The sequence below is a fragment of the Dromaius novaehollandiae genome, chromosome 3 (genome assembly GCF_036370855.1).
Source record: "Dromaius novaehollandiae isolate bDroNov1 chromosome 3, bDroNov1.hap1, whole genome shotgun sequence".
Classification (NCBI taxonomy): Eukaryota; Metazoa; Chordata; class Aves; order Casuariiformes; family Dromaiidae; genus Dromaius; species Dromaius novaehollandiae.
Genome location: NC_088100.1, coordinates 1,514,525 through 1,530,777, shown reverse-complemented (window position 1 = coordinate 1,530,777; position 16,253 = coordinate 1,514,525). Strand labels below are relative to the sequence as shown.

The 16,253-nt window shown below is 53.7% G+C and overlaps 1 protein-coding gene across 1 annotated transcript; it reads right to left on the bottom strand.

Moving 5' to 3' along the window:
- Positions 1–594: 594 nt before the first annotated feature.
- Positions 595–6,656, bottom strand: CIMIP2C (ciliary microtubule inner protein 2C). Its single transcript, XM_064508086.1, has 3 exons — positions 6,267–6,656; positions 5,684–5,796; positions 595–739 (listed from the first exon to the last, which is right to left on the bottom strand). Exons 1-3 carry the CDS (start codon positions 6,654–6,656, stop codon positions 595–597), a joined length of 648 nt encoding a protein of 215 aa, XP_064364156.1.
- Positions 6,657–16,253: the final 9,597 nt, after the last annotated feature.

Here is a 16,253-nt window from a genome sequence, read left to right as displayed (position 1 = left end):
TGTGGAATCCACCACATCTTCCTTCTCCGCCTATTCCTTAACCTTTTCCAAGAAATCCAGGAGATACAGACGATAGCATTTTTGTTTGCAAAACCCTTGTGTTTTTTCCCCAAAGGTTCATATCTGTTAGGGTGGTTTATAACAATCCTCCTAGTCCAGGTGTCGTGCTCATGCCCCAGCACACCTCTCGTGAGCGATGCCTGGAGCACGGGGAGAGCTGCATTTCCACCCCAACCTCTGCAAAGGACGCAGAAATACCTGCTGACAGGGGCAGAGCGAGTCGTGTCGCCTGGCAGGCCCCGATCCTGCCGAACTGAGCTCATCCCCTGCCGGTCCCAAATCTCTCTTCAATTCACGGATCTGACGTGGCAGGAGGAGCCACCTGTGACTTACAGCTGCCTGCTCTCCGTGGAGGTGCCGTCCCCCTTGCAAGCCCCCGAGAAAGCGTTTCCCTGCCTCCCTGCAGCAGGTCCCCCTTGCATGCAAAGCCTGGAAGAGCAGCCAGCTCCCCGTGCTTTATTTTCCTATTGCGGCTGTTTCATTTGGGAAACCGGGTTCTGCCAAAGTCGTGCCAGGCAGTGCGGATGCCGTCGCTTATGCTCTGTACTCGAAAAAGCTGTCTCGGATTTCCCTCTCCTGGGAGGTGACCCTTTCTCCTGAGGGGAAGGTCTGGTACGTCCGCAGGTTCTCTGGTGACACCCGGAATAAATGCCACCGGGTCTTCCCGCTGAGTGGAGGGCTGGGGAGGAAGAGAGCAACAAAATATGGTTACGGAGCTTCAAACTGGGTCTTCAGACCCGTGCCAAATGGCAAGCGCCGAAACACAGGTGCTCAGCCACGTGTTGGGGCAGGGATGGGTCAAGCAGAGACGCCCACGCCGTGTCCCTCTAACCGAGCTGCAAAAGCGCTGGGCGTCAGCCACAGAGCAGGCAAACTCACGATTTCATCCTCCCAGCAGGATTTATTCTGTCAGGCCTTGCACTGAACCGATTCAACTACGGGGCTCCCAATTCCCGTGCTCCCAGCGGCTCTGCGTGCTCCACGTCACTGCTGAGCACTGCCTGTGTGCACACATGGCCTGCACGGGTTGCACAGATGTAATCGTCATTTAATGATAACCAGAAGAAGAAAAAAGAGTGGGAGGTGGCATTAGGAACTGTGGAAGCAAGCTGTACCTAGGGATTTTATTGGTGTACGTCCAGAGCTGATGCAGCAGGCAAAATGTTTGTAAATGTCCAGCTCCCTGTTGGTAAATGTCCATGACCCACATCCCGCAAACGTTAATACGGGAGCAGCTTTGCATGTTGGCATCACCCTGGTCGGTTCAATCACACGTTTGCATGAGGGAGGACTGTGGAGAGGGGGGAGCTGAAGTCACACACGTGCTTGAAGGGCCAGATGGAGCACGAAAATTACTTGCAAGTGGACCATGGCTCCATTGAGTCCCCTGCCACAGCAGGGACATGTACCTGACGCTCCAGGAACTGGGCAAGTTTTCAAGCCAAGTCCTTTTTGTGAGTGTCTGTCAGGATCATGATTGGGTCTGGAGATGGTGATCAGGGTCAGGCGCAGCCCAGCGATCACCCAGCAAGTCTGTAGCGATGAGGCAGGTCCAAAGTTGAGCCGGGGGCCAAGCCGGTGGGTCTGGGTCAGGGTTGGAGCTGCAGAGGTAGGATGCTGGGCACAGATGTGGCTGCTGCACAGCTGGGATACAGTAAAAACAAGGGCCAGCGATAAAAACTCAGCTCAAAAGCAGTTCCCAAGGGCAAGGAGGGCCAGGCCCCCCTTCCAGCTTTCTTCACAACAGCTCTTATCAGCAAAGGAGCCGACCTTGGGCACAGCCAGCTCAAGTCCTGAACACATCCAACGAGAATCCTGAAAGGGGGCTGCGCTCAGGGCCCTGGCAGAGCCTCTGTTTTATTCTGTTCCTATCTATTCGTTCTCAGCTCTCCTGCTCCTACACATTTCTACCCCCACGCAGTCAGGGTGAAGGACAACCTCCCCCACTCCTGGATGCTGCACCTTGATTTAGGATGGTCAGCCAAGGGTTAAGGAGAAAGCGTTAGACAGGCTAGATGGGAGCAGCATACGGCATAGAGGCTGACCAGACAGATGTTTATTGACCCGCCAGGCTTTATAATAATCAGTTATCTACACATTTAAGCGCTGGTGATTCATGTGGTGACCTTTCCTAAATGGCAACAGGCCACATGGCCATGAAGATGCTGCAGCTCAGTTGCCTGGTTCCTACAACACTTCTCTGAGCTCAATGCCACGTCATTTCATAGATTCATGGATCTCCAGGAAAGAAGGGTTGGCTGTGACGGGCCTTGCTGCTGCCACTGTGACTTCTCATCTTGCATCAACGAAGGTCAACCCTCTCCTGGGCTGTATCACCACGTGGAAACAGAGAGATCCATCCCCTCTATTCAGCACTTATGAGACCACATCTGCAGTGCTGTGCCCAGTTTGGGGCTCCCCAGTGCAAGAAAGACATGGAGATACTGGAGCAAGTCCAGCAGAGACCACTGAGGCAGGCTGGGGCACATGATGTTCAAGAAGAGACAGAGAGATGTGTTTGTTCAGCCTTGAGAAGAGAAGGCAAAGGGGGATTTTATTACTGTTGCCAACTACCTAAAGATAAGTAGTAGAGAAGATAGGATCTGGAGGATGTAGAGATGTCACAGGTGGGAGGATATAAAGAAGATGGTGACAGACTCCGTTTAGAGGTGCATGGTGATAGGACGACAGGCAATGGGCAATAATTACAACACTGGAAGAATCTGTTTGGATATAAGAAAAATTTTTGCACCATAAAGATGGCCAAGCCCTGGAACAGGGGCCGGGAGAGGGGCAGGAATCTCCATAGCTGGGGATACTCAAATCTTGACCGGAGCATCCTGCTCTGCTCTGGCCCTGCTTTGAACAGGGGTCACATCCAGGGGTCCCTTCAGCTGCTGTTATTCCACGACTGCGACCTGACTGCAGCAATGACCTGACCAACCCTCCAAGACCCCATTTCCAATAAGCATTTGTTAAGGACAAAGAGGGAAAAAGAGTATTTGTCCCTACGTGCCGTGTTGCACAGGGGTGTCAGAGCAGGCTAGAGACAACACTGCCACCCAGAAGGGAGAAGGGGGAAACCTAGCAGCAAACCAGGCAGTGGGAAAGCCAAGTTGCTCATGGACAAGGCAGCACGCGGTCCTGTGTCTTGCTCTGCTCCCAGAGCAAGAGTCACACAGTCTGATGAACGTGGTCCAGCAGCCTGAAGTTCTGCTCTTGGGGACACACTGGCCATCTGAAAGTGCGTGAAGGGTTACTTCTGGGTTTTAAATCTACGAATACTTCATTTTCCCCTCTGTTAAGCTACATGAAAGTAGCACTAGAGGGCACTCACGTATTTCTGCTGGCAGCTGAGTCCAGCTGCCTCCCAGCAATTACAGCTCGGTGCCCAGTCCTGGGCAGAGAGCACCGTAAATACGTTTTTAGCCTATTTCATGCCCAGCATAATCTTCCCAGGAGGCAAACCTTTCGCTCAGAGATCAGCGCTAGCAGGAGTTGCATGGCAGCTACAACCCACGAGGCTGGGAGGAAAATGCTGCTGCGACGGTCACTCTGCCCGTTGCAGGATTTGGTAGAGCTGTCTGTAACTGCTCCGTGATTTGCAACCACGACTGTGCAGTTAAAGATGATCTTGCAAAAAGTATGCTCATTGGGGCCAGGCAGAGGTTCTCCAGGTGAATTTAACACTGTTTCCTGAATTTGGACTGTGGACTGAGCTCCTTCACATCCCTACCAAGTTCTCTTTCCTTTTACCCCTGCTGAAAATATCAATTTCTCTCCGTCGCCAAGGTACCCGCTGTGCTTGCAGCACCAGAGAGAAATGTCCAGTCATTTAATCCACATTTCAGCAGCACTGTGTTTTCTTTTGCTCACCTTTGGCACTCATGAGCCAACAAGACACTGTGGCCTTTCAGATGATCCAGCTTCTCCTGCAACATCTGCTCTGGCATTTTCAGAAGGAGAAGCTCCTCTCGCAGTGCGGAGTGTTGGGATTGCTCCGTCTGTGCACGCCGGTGCTGAGGGCGGCACTGGGGAGCTCATCTGCCACCGCCTCTTAGCAAGGAGGTCTTAGCAAAGACGACGTTTCTGCTATGTCTAAGCAGAAGCTCAGCTCAGCTCTGGAGCAACCCTGGCCTGGGCGCGCTGGGATGCCTGGCAGCAAACTAACGTCCCAGACACACCAGTGCATGCAGATTTGGGGGGTTACAGAGCTCTTCCACTCACCTCCCATCACACCGTCACAGCCCCTTGCACTGATGCCCTCTGCACTGTGCTGCAACGTCCCGTGTACGCACCCCAGGCTATCCGCACAGGGCCCTGCAATGCTTAAGTGCACATATATGCTGTAGGCCAGGACTCCCAGAGCAGCAGCAAACACTGGCAGAAGAGGAGCAAAGCCGGATGCCTTGTTTCTAAAATAGCAGCAGCCTTTGTCTGTCCTGGTTTGCAGCTCTGCCAGGGGAGGTGGGGTGTTCATTTGGGGTGCAGAGCTGGATGCATTCAGCAGGACAAAGGAAGGATTTAGTTTTGGGTGATAAAAGACAATTTGGTGGGTGAGTTTGTTCTGTTTAGGGAAGACATCTGTAAGGCTGCGGTGACCCAAATGCAGGTGCTAGTATGGAAGCTGAGAAGTACAGAGATAACTAAGCCATGCAATAGCACATTGTGGGATACATTAAATGAAACCCACCCATGAGAAGGGGGAGTTATGCCAAGAGGTGGGTGGGGAACAACGTCTGAGAGCTTCCCCCCAGGATCAGCTCCATCCTTTGGACCCTCAGTGCTGTCAGCCAGGGAGACGGGTCCAGAAGGAATAAGGAAATCCCAGGAGCTTCTCTCCATCACATGCTTTTCACGCCCTATTTGTGATGAGTCAGTTCTCCCCCTGTTCTTCCTCCTCGCACAGAAATACCTCCTGGGCCCACTCCTCCTCCTGCCTGACAGCTTCTGCATGAGAAAAAACCCACTTTCGACCCTCATTTCCCAGCCCCCTTGCCCGGGGTGGCAGGACCCAGGCGCTGCTGGTGGTGGGAGAGGTCCAGGGTGCTGCTCCAGTGTTGCAAATGTGTGGAGACTTTGGAATAAACAAACACCCAGGATTTAAAGGAAATACATTAATAATGGAAAGAGTATTGATTTATAACTTTTCCTTGGAGTCTGGGGGCCCCATGTGCAGTGGCCTGAGACTGCCAAGGTGGGCGACTCTAAAACTGGTCAGAAATATGCAGAAAGTCAACCTGGCAGGCGAAAGCACGGAGAAAGGGCAGTCACAGCAAGGAAGGGTAAATTCTCACTTAAATGTGTTGGTACTCAGTCCCTGAGGTTATCCGTCACACAGAGCCGGGAGGATGCTTGCTTTTCAAGAAAGCCAGGACTTACAAAAAAGCCAGCAAACCTGGCACTCCACCCACCTATTATTTCCTTTCACATTAATTTGGTTTGCTCTCTCCTTGTTTTCTGAGGTTTTCATGAAGGATAGAGGGAGAATCAGGTATAGGGTTGGCACTACCCACCACCCGCACTGGTTTTGTCCAAATGACCCAAGTTCTGGGCATTGGGTGCTGCTGCATCCCAGCACCTGGCCGAAGGGATGACAGGGAGATCCGCGTTTGGCACTCACAGGTCAAGTGGATGAGGGTATCTTTCCTTTTCTTTTGCAGGCAACACAAAGTAGGGAACGACGTGAAGTGTCCTGGTCTTGTCCCGGTAAAACTCCCGGTGCTGCTGGGACAGCTAAAAGCAGCGAAAAGCAAGTGTTCAGGGTTTGCAGCCAGGAGCCGGGACACATCTGCCAGCTCAAAGTTAAACCACGAAACCACCAGTGCAGCCAGCAGTGGATAAACCTGCTTTGCCTCTCGTCCACCTGCCTTTGGTGTTTGAAACCTTATTTGCACCAGGATTTCACAGGGATTTCATTACCCTTGCAGGCGCACAGCAGTAAAACACATCCTCTAATGGTGCAGAAACTACAATAGCAATTGTGTTCCTAAACTGTCCTCCCTCAGACGTGTGGGCTGCCGTGCTAGAAAGTACGTTAATGAGCAGCATCCACGCTCGCCTCATTAATCCGGTGGTTAGGCTGCTCTGCAGACAGCACCCGTTGCATCCAAGATGCCCATTTTGTGCCCCTGCCCCTCCGGCTTGTACCAGCCCCCAAATTAAGCTGCTCAGATGCAATCCCAGCACTGCGCCTGTACCCTCACCTGGTAGAAGGTCCTCAGCTCCTCCGTACGGCTGCTGCCCGGGCTGGAGTGGGAATGCAAAGGGGTGCACGGGTGCTGGTGCCAGCCCTGCTCTCGGCACGCCGGTGCCGGACGGCCAGAGGAGAGGGTAGGGAACTGGTGGCTCTTCTCCGCGGCAGTGCTCCGGAAATCCTGGAAGCATTTCACGGTGGTGTTTCTGGAGGTGTCTCCCAAGGAAAATGTGATGTTTGGGACATGCCTTCGGTACCTGCAGGGGAAAGCATGAGTTCGGTGTGGGGTCTGCTGGGAGGAGGGAGCTCGCTTCTCCTCCTCAGATCGGGACAGACCCAGGTCCCAGCCTCGGCTGTCTGGTTGAACCAAAACTCTGGAATTTCCCAGAGCAAAGCTCATACTTAGTAACTTCTGGGAAAAAACGAGAGACACTTAAATATCTATCCTGAAGAGAAGAAAGGAGCGGTGAGCACTGGGAAGCATTGCAGCTCATCAAAGAATTGCATTTGCTGTTCCTGCAGGGAAATGCCGGTATAGGGAGCTGGAAAGCAGGAGGTGCGGGAGAGTCTGGGATGTTTCTGCGACATCCCGACTCCAACACGGCAAAGCTGCAGTGGGACAAACTCTGCAAACAACCGCACTGCTGAGACAAGCAGCTGCTGGTTGCATGTGGCCCAGGCAAGGCAAGGAGGACGTTCCCTCTGATGGGAAATGAGGCAGCAATTAATTCAATCAGGCATTGACTAGGGACCATGGTAGTAAATGCCGGCCAGCTCTCTCCCCACCCTGCACACACACCTGCCTTTGCACCCATCTCCGTGTCCCCTGTCGCTGCCTCGTCTTGCTCTGCTCCCTCGGCACGTGCCAACCTTGGCTCCCCATCACATCCCATAAGTTGCTGATCACAAGCATCTGCTTGTCACCAGCATCGTCCTTGGAAGCCCTCTCTCTTGCCCTCACATGCAAATGTCACTGAATCTCAATGTTTCTCCATTTCCAGTTATCTCCTGATGATGCGCTTGTCCAGTGAGGTCCCTGCATTTCCAGCCACGTCATCCCCTTCTCCTGGCCTTCGTGACCACCAATTCTCCATGGACAAACTCAGCCTTGGGCTGTGAGCCAATATATCAGTTTCTCACCCCCCCCATGACCATGCCTATCTCTGACAGAGGTTGGAAGGGGCAGAGGACGGATGTACAGCACAAACTGGCCTCGGCCTCTGCTGACTTCCCAGCAGCTATCTTTATTTCTGCCACTTGATCTGGCCCCCAAAGAGAGTATTGGGAAGCCCCTTAGCTCTTTGCATGTTCAGAGCCGAAAATCCAGATCTCACCAGTAATGAGTGCTGCAGCACTATAATGCATTTGTCACTTCAGATCCCTCGAACAGCTCGTTAGACTCACAGTATGTTCCCCCAGCATTTGTAAATGTGGCATTATTCTCCCCGCAGCTAGTCGTAACTGCTGTGTGCAAGCCGCTTTCCTGCAACGCCCAATATTCCCAGGCGCTGTCAGGTTTCACGGCAGTCGGCGGAGACTGCTGCTTTTCTTCTTGGCCAAGCAAACTCACCTGGGAACTTGGAGTTAATTTTGTTGAAAGCTAAGATGGTCTGCATATTGGCTGAAAAGAGCATTTCAGCTGGTGTAAATTGCTTCTGCTCTGAGCACAGAGCAGTGCCGTTCTGCAAAACCCAGCAGAAAGAAAGGAAATACGTAAGAAAAGGAGAAAGAAAACAGACCTCTCCCATTGCTGCCGGGGCGAAGAAAACAGAGCTGCCAAGGAAAGGAAATAACTGAGAAAATCAATGTCAAGCTACTTAACGCATCCTCTGCTAAGGGAGACCCTGGGCCTGGCTGAGCCCTCCCTTCCCGAAGGATGCTGCAGCGGCTGCTTTGGGAACTCGTGTGCTGGAGACCCCGGGGTGAAACCACCCCCTGCAGCCTGCTGCCCCAGCGGACTGGGCTGGGTGGCCCTCATGCAGCTCCGTTCCCAAGCCCAAGGGGACCAGAGATCTGAAAAATCCCGGCAGCACCTCTGTTTTAAGGGGCTGATGGAGAGCGAATGGCCGTATCTAGCTTTGGACACCAGTTCCTCACTAAAACGCAGGAGTACAATTTGTTCTTGATAACATTTATGGCAAGATAAACGATATTTTGGAGTACCTTTTCCAGTGTCACAGAGCAGGAGGAGTTTCAGTGCCTGAAGCCAGCCTGACACTCGGTCCCCTGGATGCCAGATCCAGTCCCAGGCCAGCTCTGGTGGTCCCCATCCTGCACTAACGTCCAGCACTCACCACAGCCAGTTCTGGTATGGGTATTCCTTAAAATGCCTGGACACATTAGCATTCCAGGGCTGATAAAATACAGCATAAAAACAGCTTTCCCGGGAAAGTCCATTTTATGTGAACTTTTTCTGCACAAAACTGCCCAGTCACCATGGTGTATCTGAAACCAGGAACAGGGATTTTCACACTGCAGAGTACCAGGGGTTTGCTTTTTTAAGGACCCTGATGATTTTTCGCAAGAGAAAGTTGTTAATCCGGATTTCCTGGGTTAAATTAATCCTGATCACTGGCAACTTCAGACGTGGAGGCAACTGGTGCAATGAGGATATTAAACTGCCAGCAATTCTTGCTTATGTACCAGGGACACACGTTTATATATGACCCCTTGCCTTTGGTCTGCAGGACATCAGACGGAGAATGGAAGCACAAAGCTGCAGCCAGGATTTTTGGCGTCTGAAATTTGGGGAGCAAAAGGTAGATCTCGTTCAAGGCTGTTTTCAAGCAAAATGCATGCAAAGGGGCCGCCCACTGAGCTGCGTTGCCCCAGGTCTCCGGTCCACTCTGCCACCCTTGCCCAGCCCAGGGGAGCCCGGGGCTTCCCGCTGTTGGGGCCAGGTCACTGAGCACTGAGATGCTTCGAGCATTAAAACCACTGCTGGTCTTTGCAGAGTGCAACTTTCCCCGGCTTCTCGAAATGAGTTCAGCTAAAACTGCTCACTTTCTGGTTTTTTTTTCCAAATCGCAGGTGAAGGAAAGCAGACTGACAAAGTTGGAGGCTCAGACTTAGTTTAACAGCCAGCTAATGAGCACCTCTATTGTCTGAATCTCTTAAAACACAAAAGGGATCATGTGCGGCTGATTAGAGACCTGCTCTGCAACTCCCTTCACCACGAGGACTATCACCCAGCTGCCAGAATGAGAGACAAACCAGTAAACAAAGCTCTCCGGTGTGTAACTAGCCCAGCTGTTTGCAACGCTCTGCAGTGCTGCGAACACTTCTGGGAATAGATACACATGCCAAAAATACGTGTGGGGGGTATTTTAAGTGTGCATGCAGACCAAAAAGGCCCACGGTGCCTGTGCATTGCAGCCCAGAGCCTGAAAGGGAGCGCGGGCCTCGCTGCCTGTGGCCTGGGAGCTGCTGATGTCTCGGTCCTGCCAGGTATTTTGCTCTGCAGAGTAGCTGCAGTTTGCTGTTTGCTGGAGCAACTGGATAAAAGGAAACGAGAGCGATGGATCTGGCAGCAAATCGACTTTGGGGTTAAAGCAGTGAGAGTCCTGCAGATGCAAGCTGGGAGTGGGCTGTCAAGCAGGGCACTGGCGGGCTGAAAATGAGCCTCTAAAATAACCAGGAAAAAAGAAAAACAGATCCTTGCAAACATAACTCTGCCTGTGAGGCAGAAAGGGACACCGGCTGCTCAGAAACCAGCAGCAAGAGGGACTGACACCAGCCACGCACAAAACCCTGCAGGAGAAGAGGCCAAGAAGGTGCTGGAGGATCATCCTTGCTGGAGAGGACGGACGGAGAAAGAGCCGAAATTCAGCACAGCTCGCCAGGATGGGAGCCACTTTGTGTCTGTTGGGAGACCAAAAGCCACCAAACTGCTCTCAGGAGACGGCAGATACCTTAGCATCGCACACCTGAGCAGCCTGTCTCGCTCAGGGACAACATGCATTATTCACCGCTCGCATGCGATATTCATGAGGAGGTGAGAAAATCCGCTGCTCTTTCCTTCTGCAGTCGTCGATAAAAAAGAACCTCTGACCCATGCGAAATGGCCCTAGAAATGAGCAGACGTTGGGTTGCAATTTAATTAACGAGGGTGGTGGAAAACACACTGCTCGGTGTGTACTGGCAAGGACGGTGTGTACTGGGCGAGGACAGACTGGGCAGCCCTGCGGCTCAGCAAAGCCAGAGCACCCGTCCCTCGGCCAGGTCTAGGGAGAGCTCACCGGGTGCTGTCCTGGTCCCTCCACGTGCAGCCCTAAAAACTACCCAGCTCCTTCGACAAAACAGCAAATCACCCGGACCGCAGCAGTGGGGTGCAGCGAATGGGTTTGGGGGTTACACCATCGCACTAAGGGCTGATCTTTGGCCACGCTGGTAGGAAATTAGGAAATCACCAGCACGCATGGCAGCAGTTCCCCGTGGTGGAGACCAGCTTCTGGGCTCTAGATCCCCAAATTCGCTTGGGACAGGGAGGCAATGCTAGAAGAGAGTCCTTCGACCTAATAAAGGGCTGTGGGTAACCTTAGGGAAAAAAGCAGCTTCAGGGTGTTTTCTAGCCCACCAAACGAGTGTCTAATACCCCTGCGGAGATCCCAGGGGTCAGCTCTGCTCACCTCCAGCCCCTTATCTCTCCCTCAGCACCAACAGGTTCCCCCCTCACCGTCTCCCCCGTGCAGGACGCAGGGTGCAGGATCCAGGGGGAAGGGAAATGGGGGGGTTGCAGGGGTCTGGGGAGGGGGCAGCAGGTGCAGGGTGGAGCTGGAGGTGCAGGACATAAAGGGTCTCTCTGCAGGGGTCCAGGCACGGGTGGGAGGTGGGGAGGTATAGGGTAGGAGGAGGTGCAAAGCGTGGAGAGAGCAGGATCTGTCCCGGGGACGCAGGGGCCATGGGGGGGGCGGATGATGGGTAGGGACCTGCAGGGCCTGTGCAGGGTCTGTGGGGGGGTGCAGGATCCTTGCAGGGTCCATGGGATGGGGGTCCAGGGGCTGTGCAGGGTCCATGGGATGGGGATGCAAGGTCCGTGTGGAGGGTGCAGGGTCTCTGGGGTGAGGGTATGTTGTCCGTGTGGGGAGCAGAGGGCTCATGCAGGGTCGTATATGGGGGTCAATGCATGGGGGTCAATGCAGGGTGATGCAGGGTCAAAGCATGCCCCCCCCCACCCCAGGGTCCCTGGGGAGGCGTGCAAGGTCATTGCAGGGTGCAAGGTCATTGCAGGGTGCAGGGTCCCCGGGGTAGGGGTGCAGGGTCTGTGCAGGCTGTAGGGTCCCGGGTGGGGAGGTGGGGGCTTGCAGAGTCTGTGCAGGGACCATGCAGGATCCCTGGGGTGAGGGTGCAGGGCCGATGCATGGTGCAGTGTCCCTGGGACAAGGTGTGGGGTCCATGCAGGGTCTCCAAAGCAGGGTGCAAGGTCCCTGGGGGAGGATGCGGGGTTCCTGCAGGGTCCCTGGGGCAGGGTGCAGGGTCCGAGGCGGGACCCTGGCTGCGCCCAGCCCTTACCCTGTGCCAGCTGTGCCCGGGCTGCAGAGGGTCCCTGTGCAGCGGCTGCCCATGGCCCGGCCTGGCTCGGTCCCACTCGGTTCCACCCGGCCAGCAACAAACAGCGTCACCGGGCAACGGGGGGAGCCCCGGCACCCCCATATCCCTGTCCCCCCCGGCACTCACCGTGGCACTCTCCAGCACCCCAATATTCATGTCCCCCCCCGAACCCATTGCAGTACCCCCAGCACCCCAATATCCATGTCCCCCCCAGCATCCACTGCAACACCGCCAGCACCCTGATATCCCTGTCCCCCTCCTGGTACCACAGCACCCACTGCAGCACCCCCATATCTCTATCCCACCGCGGCACCGCCAGCACCCCAATAACCATGTCCCCCCCCCAGCACCCACCGCTGCACCCACCCTGGCACCTCCCCTGCACCCCCTCTGACACCCCCCAGCACCCCCCTACATCTCACCAGCATCCCAAACAGCCCGACAGCCCCCTAGTACTCCCCTGGGCACCCACAGGTGCACCCACCCTGACATCCCCCGGCGCCCCCCCTTACATCCCCCCAGCACCCTGCTCCCTCCCCATACCTCCCTGGGCACCCACAGCTGCTGTGCCCCAGCACCTCTCCTGCATCCACCTCCCAGGACCTACCCTTGCAACCCCCCCCAGCACCCACCCCGGTACCCACCACCCACATCCACCCCAGCACCCACTGCCCGCACCCCCCCAACAACCCCTGCGCCCCACTGCAGCCCCCCTGCACCGCAGCTCTCTAAAACTCCCTTCCCCTGGCTCCCCCAATGCTGCCCCCCCCCCAGCATCACCTGCACCCACCTCTCCCCATCGGAGCCCCCCGTGCCGCAGGAGGAGCCAAGGGCAGTGAATCGGGATTTGGCCAGTTCCCCTTTGCAGTGGATCTCGGTGACAGTGACGGTGTCAACCCACTCCTGCCCCCCCCTACGAATGTCCTGCAGACTAAGAGTATTTTGATATTGACAAATCTGAACGGGTTTAGGATTTGGGTTCAAACCTTTACCCCAGTGCTCTGAGAGCTTTTCCTGCCTCGAGGAAGGTGATCGAGGACCTGCCCACTAAAGCCTTTGGGAAGGGTCACTTGCATATGAGGAACCAGCGTAAAAAAAATAATTGCACCCACAGACAGATGCACATCTCTTCAAACAACATCATTAAGCTTGCACAGGCAAGCGCTCAGGCATGAGAAGGTGCTGGGATTAAAGTGGACTGTTCTTTATCTCCATCTTGATCCACGTTCTGCGATACCGCAAACAAAAGAAAAGTAAGTAAAAAAAGAAAGAAAGAAAAGAGAAATCCAGAGGGGCTTTCCATACCCACCCCATCAGCCAACACGGGTCTGTTGAGAAACTGGAACGCAGGTGAACCAGTCTGCTGCACAGGGATGGCCCCGATCTCCACCCAGGTGGGAATTTACAGGGATTAATACCAGCCTGCAGTCTGGCCAAATGTGCTGCAGGAGGGCTTTTCTCAATTAACCCAAAATTCGAGTGTTTTATCCAAGCGTTTTACCAGGCTGGAATTATTCCCCAAGTTAAAAGCATTTGGCACTTAACTTCTCACCCCAGGAACGACTTGGTGAAGATGTTTAATACAGGAGGAGGATGCAACACGATGTCCACAGGGACCCAGTCTGTCGGACTGCAGGCAGCTGTGCCGAGCTGAGGGCCCAGAGGCAGCCGGCTTTGGTGGAGAGAGGCCCCACGGATAGCTATGGACAGTTACGTTCTTAAATTGCGCTGAATTCAGGAAAAAGGGGAATCCTCAATGCTTGAGTTTGTAAAAGGATTCTGCACATGGACAGAGCTGCTGCATTGCTACGGCTCTTGGGTAGCAACTATAGCTCTGGCATTTAAGAAAGGAGGAGAAGTGATCTGGCTCCTTGCAGGCTTGTTGCCCTGATATCAGCAGTGTGCAGGGTTTTCAAACTGGTCTGGGAGGGAAAAAATGGGAAGAAGGTAAATGGAAAATGGTGTAAAAGGCCAGATGGATTTAAGAAGTCAATCATGCTAGATCAGCTAGACTGCTTTCTTTGAAAACACCTGATCCTCCAGTTGAGAAAAGGGAACAGATCTCCTCCAGCTGCGGTTAATACAGCTTGGTAGAGGGGAAGTTAACTGCTGGCCCAGCTGGAAGAGGTAGAAATCAATATAAGACTTGTGAACTGGGTGAAGAACCTGCTAAAAGAGTGAGGGATGTTGGCTGAAGTGAAAAGGGAGCAGTCAGGTTGGAGAGAGCTTAACAGTGAAGTCCTTCAGCAGCCAAATTTTGGGACCTGCTGCATTTCACATTTTCATTAATGAACCTGGCATGGAAGGAGAGAGCAGATAAAGCAGCTGAGGACAAGCTGGGATGCTCCATGGGGAAGGAGGGTGGGAACACTGCATTGGGAATAACTCACGGGGCTGTGCAAGGCAGCTCCTTGCTGCCTGGTGCTGGGTGCAAGCAGAGCTGTCCTCGTGCTCCTGGAAGCCCCATGGGCAGCTGGAGGAGGGCAGCCGGGGTGCTAGCAGGTACCAGAGGAGACCAGGAGAGTTTCTCCCTGTGAGCAAGGCCTGGGGAGGTGACCAGGAGCCCAGGACACCACTGTGCTCACCCTGGCTTGGGAAGATGAGTCCAGCATGGAAGAGATGCAGGGAAGGGCCATCAGGGAAGGGAGGACCTGTCCTTCAGGAGGACATGGCAAGAGCTTGACTTGTTCAGTCAAGCAAAAAAAAAGGCTGAAGGGAGAGGACTGCTCTTAGGAAATTCATTCAGAGGTAAGAGCGGGGAGATGAAAAGCAGTGAAAGAGAGGGAGAAAGAGGGAAAAGAATAATATAACTAACATCTTTGCTGAAGCAGGAGTCTCACCATGAGCAGGGTGATTCTGGAAATTAGCCACAGGTCCCTGGCAATGAGATCGGTGTGGTTCAGGAACAGCTTTCCACTAGCAGGAACAGAGGCAGATACTTAATAGCCATTTGCATGGAGCCTGGTTTTGGAGGGAATAAAATGCTGAGGTGCCGGGAAGTGTTGTCTCAGAGCTCCCAAACCTTTGGCTTCCTCTGAGCACATCTTCATTGTCTGCCTGCAAATGCTGCTTTTGGGTGGGCTGCCAGGGTTCAGGTGTCTCCCCTGCAGATGTGGAGGGTAGGACACTGCCGGGAGAGGCTGCACTGGTTGTGCATGCACCATACGTCCCCCGTGCCTAGGAAGCACGAGGCTTCCCGTGCATGCCCAAACCATCTCTGTCCTGCCCCAAAAACCCGGGCAGAAGTGAGGTAACCTGGCACGGCACATCCTGGCCTGCCTTCCTGCATCTCTCTTCCCTGCGTGGTCTGAGCAAAGGGGCCTGGATAGCTGTGACATGAGCTCAAATTCAGTTTCTCTGGAGCTCAGTAGAGGTCTTGTTGTCTGCTCCAGGGGAAACTTGGGGGTTGGACTAGATGATCTCCAGAGGTCTCTTCCAGCCTCAATGATCCTGTGAATGCAGGACTTGCTGTTATGAAAGGTGCAGAGCTCATGCCTTTCCCTGGTGTGGTTGCAGTCTGTTAGGAAGATTTCATGAAGCCACCTTGCAAGTACTGATTTAAAAAGGCAAGTTTCTGCTCCCAGGACTGACTGGTCCTGTGCATTCCTCCTTTCCGAGCAAGCCCTTTAATTTGCTCACACTTCTGTTTATGCACAGAAACTGTTGCCACAGCATTTTTTCCTTTTTTTTTTTTTCCCCAGAAACTAATACACACATGGAGAGCCGCCCACTGCAGCACTCAAAATTATAGATAATACCAGGTAACTTTACCCCACAAAGCCTCGTTCATGATAGTTGCATCCCCAAAACCCTTCAGAACTGAACAATTCAGCTGTGGGGGGGAGGGAGGGAGGGATGATGACAGATGGAGAGAAACTTTGAGCAGCAGAGTCAAGCATGGGAAGAGAGTCCTCCAGCTGGGATCTGCAAGACAGAGAGCGTGTGAGCAGAGAGATGAACGACTGCGGGGAATAAAGGTTGCTCCCAGCCCTTTTTCTGCTCATTCCTTGGACCAGATTTCTGCAGTCATTGATGAGTTTCTTAGATGCTCTCAATGCACTAACAGTCCATAGGGCGGTTCATCAATAGGTGCTTTAGTTTCCTCCTGTGTGTGGCTAAACTAATGTGACTGCTCTCTGGGGAGCTGTTGTGATGTGCAAGTGAGATTTGTAAAGCGCTTGACAGCTCCTCAGCAGAAGGCCTGGAGAAGTGTTGCTCTTCTTCATCTAGGAGTATCCTGACCCAATGCAGCTTTTGATGAATCTGGTGAGGACCTACTGCAGGTTTCCACACGGAAGGAGGCCTGGTTCAGCTTTTGTTTGCAAACCGCATCGTGCGCACGGGAACGTGGCCAGGAGACTAGGCAAGCTGGGAGACAGCCAACGTCTCTAGCATCACTTGGGCGCAAAGCTGTGCTTAGCAGAAATGCTGCATGCTGCAAGAGCCC